At 35.9% G+C, this 13,049-nt stretch overlaps 1 protein-coding gene across 1 annotated transcript in view; it reads left to right on the top strand.

Annotated features, from left to right (window-relative positions):
- LOC311072168 (stonustoxin subunit alpha-like) overlaps window positions 1-7,603 on the top strand; it is an 80,817-nt gene extending 73,214 nt beyond the window's left edge. The window contains exons 6-7 of the mRNA XM_084096957.1: window positions 5,433-5,468; window positions 5,684-7,603. Of these exons, the coding sequence (XP_083953083.1) occupies window positions 5,433-5,468; window positions 5,684-6,228 (581 nt within the window). The 3' untranslated portion in view covers window positions 6,229-7,603. The remainder of the gene's footprint in view (window positions 1-5,432; window positions 5,469-5,683) is intronic.
- Window positions 7,604-13,049: the final 5,446 nt, after the last annotated feature.

Below are 13,049 nucleotides of genomic sequence, written 5' to 3'. Positions count from 1 at the left end.
ACACAGAAGCAGCAGTTTTCATTTTTGCAAATCATACATTATTAAGATAGATAGATAGATAGATAGATAGATAGATAGATAGATAGACAATTTATTATAAAAGCATACATCCAGCTTACACATTTACCCAAATTATCATACGCCTTTTTAATCGAAGTTAATTTGGGTGGGTTTCTCCATCCCCAACATCCCTGACGAGAACGTCTGTCTCCTCGGCTGTGAACCGCTCCTGGCACGCGCCTGGCAAATCCGCCGTTATGATAGGAATCCGCTTTAGAACAAGCGCGCCTGCTCTTAAAGGGAATGTGAGATGACGCTCTGATTGGTTTATTTCACGTTACGCCAAAACCACACCTATGAATAATGAAGCTCTTCAGACCAACCCATTTTAGATTTGCGCCTGGCGCAAGAGTCATTTATCCCGCCGGGAAAATAGCAACAGCGCCAAGACCCGCCCACAAAGTTACTTGCGCTTTGCGCTTTGACACTTGCGTTTCAGATCGTTAAAATAGGGCCCAAAGCCTTTTAAATCAATTTTTGAAGGCAGATTAGCGCCATCTGTTGTAATTTCATGGTGTTACCACAAGATGCCTGTATAGCTCTCTATGGAGAGGCTTGTGAATTCTCTAGTAGTTTTTGGACAAAATTACTTACTTTTAAAATGTGGATTTGAATGTTTTTTTGTTTTTTTTAAAAAGAAATTCTCAAATAAAACTTTTTTTGTGCTGATTTGAAGTGTACACGTTTTTGCATTATTATAACTACAGCCAAACCTGAATACAGAGACATTTTGTTACACATAACATTAAAATTCTAAAAATGTAACAAAAATAAACAGGAATGCTGTATCACAGCTTAATCCATCTGGATCTTTCCACCTCTTATTTCAGTCTTCTGACTCATTTTGTCTGTATGGTAGTAGCCCTACCTGTTCATTTGTGTGTATAATTGTGTGTGTGTGTGTGTGCTTGTGTGTGTGTAGGTGGATCTGTTTTGCACTATTGATGTTTTAGAATGTAATTCTTGCTGTCCACTTTTTTACTGCATTGTGGTTGAATTATTGATTTCATTTTACATATTTGTTCTATTACAGTCACACCAGTCTGTACAGTCTGTGTGTGTGTGTGTGTGGGTGTGTCTGTTTTGCACTATTGATGTTTTAGAGTGTCACCCCTTCATTGCTGAGCACTTTTTTTCTGCATCGTGGCCGATTTGTAGATTGTACAAATCGTACAAATGTGTTTTTGTCCATTTCACATTAATTTCCTATGGTCGGTCATTTGTGATCGAAATGACTACATTTTTTATGACCTGCTCGAACCATGCCCTCAATTTTTTTGTGTGTTCACATTCCAAATGCCATAAAAGTCACCAAGTTTCGTACCATTCCGATGAAGCTGTGAAAAAAATAATAATAATTAAAACAGAAAATTTAACTAAAACAGACCAAAGAGCACCAGATGATATAGCTGACATAAAAATAAAATAAATAAATAAACAACAACAATCATAAACAAAAACACACACACAAAAACAAATAATCAACTTAAAACACAAAAACTGTTGACTCTTAAAGGATTAGTTCACTTTCACAAAAATTAAACGATCGGTCATTTTCTAAAAAAAAAAAAAAATATATATATACAGTATATACTTTTTAACTACAAATGCCCGTCTTGTACCATCTCTGAGATGCGCCACGTATTACGTCATCATGTTGGAAAGGTCACAAAAAATAAAATAAAAAATAATAATAATAATAAATGAAAACAAAGATGTCGGACGATTTTGAAGTTGGAGGAAAAAATGAGATGAAATTTTTCACCCTTCCCTACCTTCATGAACCGGAGTACACAGACAAATAACTTAGATGACGTGACGCGTGACCTTTCCAACGTGATGACGCAATACGTGGCACATCTCAGAGATGGCACACGATGAGCATTTGTGGTTAAAAAGTATATATATACAGTATTTTTTTTTTTTTGAAAATGACATTGTTTCGCTAGATAAGACCCTTATTTCTCGACTGGAATCGTGTCGAGACTTTGAAGCTGCATTGAGACGGACATTTGAACCTTCAAACCGTTGGTTGCCATTGAAGTCCATTATATGAAGAAAAATCCTGGAATGTTTTCCTCAAAAACCTTAATTTTTTTTTCGACTGAAGAAAGAAAGACATGGATATCTTGGATGACATCGGGGTGAGTAAATTATCAGCAACATTTTTTTGAAAGTGAACTAATCCTTTAAGCCCAATGTAGAAAGACCTCAGTCAATAATATATTTAACAAAATACAAATCTCATTATTTAAATTTTTTAATAATAATCATTATTAATGCAAAGCATGCAGAAGTTCATTGTAAAGGAAATAATCTTACTAAAACCCTTCTGCTCTCTTGCTCCAGTTTCTCTAATCAGAAACTCCCACCACCATTTCTACTAGTGCTTAACCGAACTCTCTGAGCATCCCATACGCTCGTAACACCAAAACACCAAAACACAACATAAATTCACAAAAGACATCAATTTTATTCGCTCACTGTAATCCAAATCTTTAGAATCCATACTGCAACTGTGACACATCGTCATATGAACGACTTTTTGTGGCGCTTTTGACATTTTCACAATAAATAAATGATTGTGATTACACTTGTCTTTTTGTTATGTTTTTCTTCATAACGTTATGTAGTCTGTGGTTATGGTTATGTGTTAGGCGTAGTGGCCTAACTTAGCGGCTCAAAACATCTTTTTAATGCTATATTGTTTCTAAAATTGTAATTTTCCAAATTCAGCCACATCTCTGTTCATTACTGTTTTAAGTTCAAATCCAAGATGGCAGCACTGTGTTTGTCTTGTCTGATCTGCTGATCTGCAGTCTTCTCCCGTACGTTTAAATGTTGCTTGTTTTATTTCAAGAAGGCTTTTTAAAATCTGGCTCTATCTTGCATTGAGTCTGGATTAAAGTCAGACCAGTTTTAACAGACTTTTAGTTACCTACAACCTATTTTGCGTTTGGTGAAGTGTGCTTACCTGTTGCACTACCCCGGGTCGCCATCCATCACCACGTTTTCGCTTTGGAAAGCGTTTGCGTTAACAACGGCGATCAGAAAGTCACGGTTGTTCCTTGAAGAACCCCCCGGATACTAAACTAACTGGAGCTCACAGATCATCGCGGCGGTGGGGATACTTGCAGTTAAGGTCGGTGATGTTTTCTCGCCTTGTCTGAACTCTCCAGCTGTTGTTCGCCCGTAAACGAGGCCTACATCTGCCACACTATCGCTCTGCTGTCTGCTCTTCCATCGGGGTCGTGGAGCTGTCTGTGCGAGCTTGTCTCAGAGCTTGTTTGTGCGATTTTCACTTCAACGCTGGTATCATGAAGGTGCTGCTTTTCTCCATGCTCGGACTATGGGACATACCAAGGAGGACGGAAGACAAAGCGATTCATTTGGCGCGTCTCCACATGCATCTCCCATCAAAATGTACGGACACTATCTTCATATTTCGGGCTGCTAGTAATCCCGCGTTAATGGATACAGGGACAAAGAACTCACTCATCTTTATTCTCATTCCTAAGAACCCTTTTTTCATGTCGAACTCTCTATTGGACTCTCGTAATGAACAATGAAGTCCTCCACCAAAAAATCCAAGGCAGCGATATCTGATAATGTTGTTGCTCTTATTGGCCGGTATTAATCCAAATCCTGGTTCAGTTGGAATTGTTTCAACTCCTTTGGATTTCTCAAATAGATCAGGCCTTGGCATTGTACACTTAAATGTTCGTAGCCTGTTGACAAAATTAGACCAAGTACAAATATGGGCCAAGACGACCAAAGCAGACATTTTGGTTATCTCTGAGACGTGGCTTAAAAAATCAATCTCAAGCCATGACATTGCATTAGAAGGGTAGAAGGGTATAATGCACCAACTGCTTGGAATGAGATTCAAAGATCATTGAAACTTACTGTATTTATTTCAGTCAATGAGTTTAAGTTATATCTCAACCAAACATTCCAAACTGTCTGTACCTGTTCTTAACTTTTAATTTTGTTTTATTGTTGTGTGTGTGAGTGTGTATGTGTGTGGTTGTGAGTGTGTGTGAGTGTGTTAGTGTATGTGTGTGTTGTGATTATTGTTTTATGTTCTTAATTTTATTTTGTTTGTTTTTATTATGTTTATTAGTGTGCTGCTACCTTGGCCAGGGCTCACTTGTAAATGAGATATCTATCTCAATGTGATTTTCTTCCCTGGTTAAATAAAGGTATAATAATAAAATAAAAAAATAATAAAATTCTGTTTAAATTCTGTATAAAAAGGGTATGTTTAGGTAAAAGGAAAATTATACAAATATCTTTATGCTATGAAAGATTTGTAAATATGTGACGTTCTGTAGCTGTAAAAGCGTAATAATGCTATGTTTAAATGTTGCAGATACTTCCACATTATACATTTTAGCATCTATCCAAATGTACAAAAAACATACATATTTGTGTCTCTGAAAAATACGTATTAATACCTACGTATTAACAATGGGACCAGGCTGTTCAATGATAAAATGATAAAGATGAGAACAGATTCAATATTTTAGCAGATTAAAGCTTAATATACTGTATGAATTAGTTCACCACATCATGACAGCAATATTACAGACAACACAACTCACCGTATTCTCTGTTGTCAGTTTGTCTTATTGCAAATACTTGAACGAGTTGAACGTGCTTTAAGCCAATAATTAAAACCAGTATATCTGACATTAAATCCCCGTACTCTGTGACTTTAAGTAGACACTGTTTATGACAACAATGCATTTGTGAACATGAAGGAAACTTTTGATATTTACTGTTAAATCACATATTTAAATACTGCTAAATCTATTGATACCAAAAGTTGAATGAATATCTGATAACAATATGTTTTTAAGAATTTAAGAGATATGATTTTGTGATATCAGCCTTTAAAACCAAACATCAGTGATGCATTTTTATGATTTTAATAATTAGAACTAAAATGCGGCTTTCATGTATTCACAAAAATTCTCATAATAAGCAGTAGAATGATTAAAATGATTGAGCATTTGACATGTATTGATCAATTGATGTCTCTTTGAAAAAGAATAAAAAGGAGGTTGAGCTTTAATCCAAGTCTTATAGAGCAATATGATTACTTTGTATATGATTAATATGATTAACCATATTCCCTCTGATCAAATCTGTGATCAGTTCATGTCTACAGAAGCCAAATCAAATATGGTGACATGTCAATAATATCAAACCCTCAACAGTGGTTGTGTCAGGATCTGGGCTCTGTAAACAGCAGAGACATCTCTAAATATCTTCTGTGTTGGAGGATTTCTGCATGTGTTAGCAATGGATGCAGGATCACTTTCTCTCGACATGATAATCACACTCTTCATGTCTGTTGATTTCCACAGCCACTGTTCCCAAGACCAGGTGTGACTTCCTTCAATGTAAGTCAGAAAACAAGCAGAGAAACTCACTGAGTGTGTTCATGTTCTTCCTGGAGAAGCTGAAAGAAAACATGACAGAAGAGTTTTAGAGTTGATCATGTAAATGATGATTAAACAGCACTGAGACACTGCTGATATATTGAACATGAAGAGTTCAGATACATTAAAATATCAGATTCATAATTCCTGATTCTGATGTGTTTTATATCCATCAGATTCCCATCAGCTCACTCTGGATCTGAATACAGCGAATAAAGAGCTCCGTCTGTCTGAGAGGAACAGAGTGATTACTTACTCTCACCCAGAGCATCAGTCGTATCCTGATCATCCAGACAGATTTGATTATTATCATCAGGTGTTGTGTAGAGAGAGTGTGAAAGGACACTCTTACTGGGAGATTGAGTGGAGTGGTGATAATGGTGTGTCTATATCAGTGTCATATAAGAGCATCAGCAGGAAGGGACGGAGTGATGAGTGTAAGTTTGGAGCTAATGATCAGTCCTGGAGTTTGTTCTGCTCTCCCTCCAGATCCTCATTCTGGCACAATAACATAGAGACTAATCTCCCTGTAAAGCCCAGCAGCAGTCATAGAGTAGGAGTGTATGTGGATTACAGTGCAGGAACTCTGTCCTTCTACAGCATCAGCGGAGACACAATGAGCCACATACACACAGAGAAGACCACATTCACTCAGCCGCTCTATCCTGGGTTTGGGGTTTATGGCTCAATGAAACTGTTGATGAATGAGAATAGACTGTAGAGAGATTCAACCCATAATGCTTTGAGCTTCATGATAAATCAGTTAAGTGAGATGTTACAGAGTCTCTTACTTTATCTTCATTACATTAATAACAGCTGAACTTCTGTCAGAATATCATGTCAGAATAACTGTGTAATAAATCCTCATATAGACATCAGTGTGTGTGATGTGTGTATCAGCTTCATTTAGTTTCACAGTAGAGTCAATCATCAATCATTTATAAATCATGTAGAAGTGGGATTTGTTAAAGGGATAGTTCACTTTAAAATGAAAATTCTGTCATCATTTACTCACCCTCAAGTTGTTTCAAACCTGTATAAATTTCTTTCTTCTGCTGCACAGAAAGATAGATATTTTGAAGAATGTCAGTAACCAAACAGTTAACCCCCTGAGGTCGGCTATCGCGCCGGCGCGATAGGCCCGTTTTTTTCCTTATCAGTCCAAAAAAAAAATCGAAATACTAATATTAATTTTTATCTTATAAGCTTGTGCTATACATCAATCGATCCTGTTTAGTGTGTATTTTTTTTGTGTATACTCATGATAAAAACAAAGTGTTGTGCTTTTCGCCAAATAAAGAAAAATAAACATGATGCGAGTTCTGCCTACTCTCCGTCAGTGAAGTCAATTCTGAAACGCGTCCGAAAATGAACCATAACTCAGCGAATACTCAGTCAAACAGGCATACAGACACACAGGCATGAAGCTTGAATTCTCTTCTTTTAAATGAAGTAAGTTTTATAAAAAAACAAATATTCACAGTTTATGTAATATGTATGTAAAGAGAGAGATGTCAGTCGTTCTCATCTCAGCTAATTAAGTTTTAATGTAACTCCGCCCACGGAGACCGCGCTATACAAACGCAAATGTGAGGCGATCCATACAAACCTGTGAAACGCCCACTTCAGCTGGATAAGGCCGGTGACACACTGGATGCGTGGCGTAAGTCTCAGCTGCGTGGCGTGTCCGTTTTTATTTCGGCTCCCATGTTAACAGTTTAGAGTCTGCACACTGCCTGTGTGAGACGCGCGTCTCAGGCGTGGCATCGCCGCGTGGAAAACGCGTGCATGCTAGAAATAGAACCAACGCCTACTTTTCACGCGACACGCAAGCATCTTGGAAGCGTTTCCATGCAAAACTGAATAGGAAAATCTGTTTATGTCATTTTGACACGAATACATATTAATAAATGTCATTTTGATGTTTAAAAGTGTCTAGGTTTTGACATAAATGCAAATATAAATGTAATTTTACAAAATATTATCGATTTTCAAATACTGCTGTATTGAATGAACAGCTTTTAGCAAACTCTATTGCTATACTGAGATGAGGAATATATACTGTATGTGTTTTGTCAAAAATAAAGTCATCAACTAACTAATGAATCCTTTACTTTGAAATACGTATGATAAAATGTACACTTTAGTTTTGAAAGACGCTGAATAGTTTTGAATAGATTGTAAAGTTTTTACTGTACAATAGACTGCCACATCAAATAAGCTTTTGTTTGCCAATTTTGCTTATATGTTAAATATAGTATGTTTTGTCAAAAATAAAGTCATCAAATAATACGTTTTGTATACTTTAGTTTTTAAAAAGAAAGGTTACACTTGAATTGTTGTTGTAATTGTAACCTTTTTAATAAAAAATATATATTTACAAGGTAGATGTAAACAAACTATTAAAAAGTAAATATAATTTTTTTTCTTTAAAAAATTTGTATTGTGTTTTATTAGTGACAAATTTGGGGAGAGGATAAATATTCCAAAACTGAAAATACAGTATGAGAATTAACTGCACAATTACTAGATGTTAACTTTGGATATTATACAATTTGCAAGCACAATTTGTGGAAAAATAAAAAAAAATTGCGATGCTTCCAACTGTGAACCAATTTGGTAGTGTGTATATATATATATATATATATATATATATATATATATATATATATATATATATATATATACAGTACCAGTCAAAAGTTTGGAAACATTACTATTTTTAATGTTTTTGAAAGAAGTCTCTTATGCTCATCAAGCCTGCAGTTAAAAAAAAAACAAAAACAAAAAAACAGTAATATTATGAAATATTATTACAATTTAAAATAATGGTTATCTTTTTTAATATACTTTAAAATGTAATTTATTTTTGTAATGCAAAGCTGAATTTTCATCAGCAAGTACTCCAGTCTTTGGTGTCTTATGATCCTTCAGAAATCATTCTAATATGCTGATTTATGATCAATGTTGGAAACAGTTGTGCTGCTTAATATTTTTTTTATAACCTGAGATACTTTTTTCAGGATTATTTGATGAATAAAAAGTTAAAAAGAACTGTATTTATTTAGAATAGAAATCTTTTGTAACAATATACACTACCGGTCAAAAGTTTGGGAACAATAACTATTTTTTTTTAAGAAATTAGTACTTTAATTCAACAAGGATGCGTTAAATTGATAAAAGGTGATGGTAATGATTTATATTGTTAGAAATGTTTTTATTTTGAATAAATGCTGTTTTTATGAATAAACGCTGTTAACGTTTTACTCATCAATGAATCCTGAAAAAAGTATTCCAAAAAAAATATTAAACAGCACAACTGTTTCCATCATTGATAATAACTGAGTATCAAATCATCATATTAGAATGATTTCTGAAGGATCATAAGACACCAAAGACTGGAGTACTTGCTGATGAAAATTTAGCTTTGCATCACAAAAATAAATTACATTTTAAAATATATTAAAAAAGAGAACCATTATTTTAAATTGTAATAATATTTCATAATATTACTGTTTTTTTTTTTTCGTTTTTTTTTTTTTTTTTAACTGCAGGCTTGATGAGCATAAGAGACTTCTTTCAAAAACATTAAAAATAGTAATGTTTCCAAACTTTTGACTGGTACTGTATATATATATATATATATATATATATATATATATATATATATATATATATATGTGTGTGTGTGTGTGTGTGTGTGTGTGTGTGTGTGTGTGTATATATGAAGAGTTCAGATGCAAAAGCCTCTAAATGCCATCTGAAATTTTCTTCTAGAATGATCATTTTTATGAAGCTTGTATATTTAAGTTAGCTATAGGTGACACACCTGAATGAATGGCTCATTAAGTATGCAGGGGCATTGTCTCATCAGGTGTGAACTACTAAATATGCATGATCGTTTACGCCCCATCCGCATATTGGCTTTCCAAACTAAAAGTGTTTCACAAAACTTAAATCAATGTATCGTTTTATGTGAATGAATAGGCAGGATGATTTTCACATCATTTTGAAGAAAAAACTCTAGGCGACGACGTCCATTAGTCAAAAGTCTTATTGACACATATTTAGTATGTGTTTTGTGGCCTTATTTCAGAAACTTTCATTTTTAGTATTTTCAATAACCATGCATAAACATTATTCTCTCCAAAATGAAAACATGTACATACATGTGGCTCAAATATTATGGTAGTCCTGTTTGTGCTAAATAGAGTGTAATTTTTTTTTGCATTGATATGTTTATAAGCAACTGAAAAAAGCACAAATGTCAGGGCATGTCAGAACATCTCAAGGACCCCAAAAACACCCCAGACCCCAGAGGGTTAACTGGAACCATTGACTTCCATAGTAGGAAAAAAAAAGTTCTATGGATGTCAATGGTTCCAGTTAACTGTTTGGTTACTGACATTCTTCAAAATATCTTCCTATGTGTTCAGCAGAGGAAAGAAATTCATACAGGTTTGAAACAACTTGAGGGTGAGTAAATGATGAGTTTTAATTTTAAAGTGAAGTATCCCTTTAAACGTATTTTAATCAGTGGGGATTTCTTTAAGACTGCAAGGGAAGCTCGGCTTCCCCTATAATGTCTAAAAAATTAATGGTCAAATATGTACTATTGTGTTAACATTTTATTGACTAAAAATGCGTTAGAAAACGTTAGTTCGTTCAGAATCAGCTACATACAGCAGGTCGGCTGACTCGATTTCCTTCTCATACATTCCCGTAGCGTCACAGACAGTGCATTTCCCTGTTGAAGCCCAGCGTCCATTGACTTCAATGGGGCTGCTCTGAACAGTTTTTTTCAGCGCTTCGAAACTAGACGGTCATTGAATAAATGCTGCGATTATGTCCCACCCACGGACGCTCAGCGTCTCTGGGGGTGAATGAGGAGTGGGCTGGCCCAGACTCCGGGCTTCCGCATGATGATTGGAGGGGCTGCATCTCCTTTTGATTGACAGCGATTTCATACAATAAAAAGTCGCTGCCGCTGAAGCTGTTCGAGCTCAGTCCCATCGTGGATTTTTCAAGTGATAGTCAAAAGACAAACTGCTGCTACCTCTTTCTTGGTATTTGCTTGTCGAAATTGCTAGCCATTTTTCATAATACATTTCACACAATTATTTATACCTTTATTATATTATTACAAAATATATGGGGATATTTTGGGGATATTTAATTTAATTTTATCAATCAATAAATTCCACTAGAAACAAACCTTGTTGTATTATTTTAATTTAATACTGTGAAGCTGCTTTGATACAATCTGTATTGTGAAAAGCGCTATACAAATATACTTGACTTGACTTGACTTATCCTATTATATTTTTTATAATATTAGTAGTAATAATTAAAACAATAATTATTAAAATAATTAAAAATAACCTATATATTATTAGTAGTATTATCATTATACTTTATTATATTATTATTTATACCTTTATTATATTATTACATTTATACAATTATACCTAACTCTGCTGGCCATTGAGAGGACACTGGTCAAGTCACTGGAAAAGACGCCTAGTTGGAACGATATAGGGTCACAGAGCATTTTCTTGAAAAGGAACGTTGGGCAGAATTTACGTATAAATAAATGGACAATTTTTATGATGTAGGCCGAAAATGAGCTTCCCCTCTTTGAAAGACCAGCAGCCGCCACTGGTTTTAATCCAGGTGTATTTAATGGGTTCAAGCACTGAAGCCACTGCAACATTATTATATTTGCAGTGTTTTATCAGTTATTATTTTTCTGCTCTAAACATGTCTGGGCGTCAGAGACTGTAAGTCATTAAGATCTCAAGCTTGGAAATAAAAGAAACTTCTCGCTGAATTATGAAAGACCGCTGGATCGATAAGCTCGGACGTTATCGGTTCTGCTGTCGGTACTGGAGAAATTAAGAAAGTACACACGCTATTTATCATTGCTATTAAGAAATTATTATCTTGCAAATTTAATCTTGCCAGCCACTTCTATATATAATAATATTGAACCATTTGTCTGTGATGCAATTTTGCTAAAGATAGAGAGTGTGTGTGTGAGAGAGAGAGCGATCTTTCACGCGGAGCCACGGCGCGCACAACACAACAGCTCTGCTTAAAGGTGCCCTAGAATTTGAAATTGAATTTATATTGGCATAGTTAAATAACAAGAGTTCAGTACATGGACATGACATACAGTGAGTCTCAAACACCATTGTTTTCTCCTTCTTATTTAAATCTCGTTTTTGAAAAACACCCCTGAAAAATAGGCGAATCTCCACATAACACCGACTGTGACGCAACAGTCGGGATCATTAATATGCACGCCTCCAAAAATTTGCATATGCCAGCCCATGTTCAATGCCAGGCGGAACTGCGCCCTCCCAGGACCTATAACGTTACCTAGGCTACTTTCACTTTTAAAAATTCATCATAACGGCATGCGTGATCTGCTTGCAGTCGTCGAGATGGATGCATGTGTGTGGGAGAAATCTGGAGTTATCTGAAGAAAATATTGTGAAAGGCTTATTTGCTGCATGCATTTTCGTGTTGGATAGCCGCAGATGTGGAACTTCATCGCAGAGGAAGCACGCAGATAACTGTAGTAACAAACCAAGCAGTTCTATCGAACAGTATTTTTCAAATTTAACACTGTTAAGTATGAGTGGTGTGCAGGGTAGAGGGCTGCATTGGGATTGAGTCCCGCCGGGTCCCGCGGGACCCAACACAAATCTCGCGGAAGCGGGCGGTTTGAATTTTGCTGCGGGCGGGAATGGGCGGCTAAAAAAAACACCGCGGGATAGGGAGGTTGCCTAGCGACATGATGGAGATGTCCATAAATGATGTAGAAAAGAACCTCAAACGAGGTATTTACAGCACAAAAGCTAAGCAAGGAAAGTCTGACATTTGGAGAAGTTTCTCAATTGTTTGTGATAAAGATGGAAAGGAACTGGACTTTGTTCATTGTGACAAGTGATACTAATCTACAATGGGCACAAATCCGGCACGTCTGGGTTGAGGCGACACACCTGCTCTGTTCTCCCCGGTCAAAGTAAGCTGGTTTTCAAGGATAAACAACATCTCCCTACACACATTAAACAAGAAACTACAGAGAAATGTGTGGAAATGTGCTGTCTAGACATAAGGCCATATGACTTCGTCGCCGGGAAAGGCTTTGTTGATATATCGCAACACTTTGTTGATGTCGCTGCTAAATATGGCAAATTTGATGTTAAAGATGTTTTACCTCATCCAACCACTGTATCCAGACATGTCGAGGGGCGAGCCCAAGTACTGCAGGCGTCAGTGGCAGCGGAGATAAAGCCTATCATTGATACATATGGATGTGCCATCACAACCGATATATGGACGGAGGATTATCATAAAACTTCCTTCATATCCGGCACCATCCATTATACAAATAACAACTTCGACCTCGTTTCCAGGGTGTTATTCGCGGCTCCCTTTGAGAGTGGTGTATCAAAGACAGGGGAGAATATCAGGAGCCTGCTGTTCCAGAAACTCAACATAGTCGCTGCCCTGCGTGGATACACCAGGCTGAAC

This window comes from Abramis brama (assembly GCF_963993115.1).
Source record: "Abramis brama genome assembly, chromosome: 21".
NCBI classification, from domain to species: domain Eukaryota; kingdom Metazoa; phylum Chordata; class Actinopteri; order Cypriniformes; family Leuciscidae; genus Abramis; species Abramis brama.
Note: the sequence above shows the minus strand (reverse complement) of the source record. Positions and strands in the feature narration are given on the sequence as shown.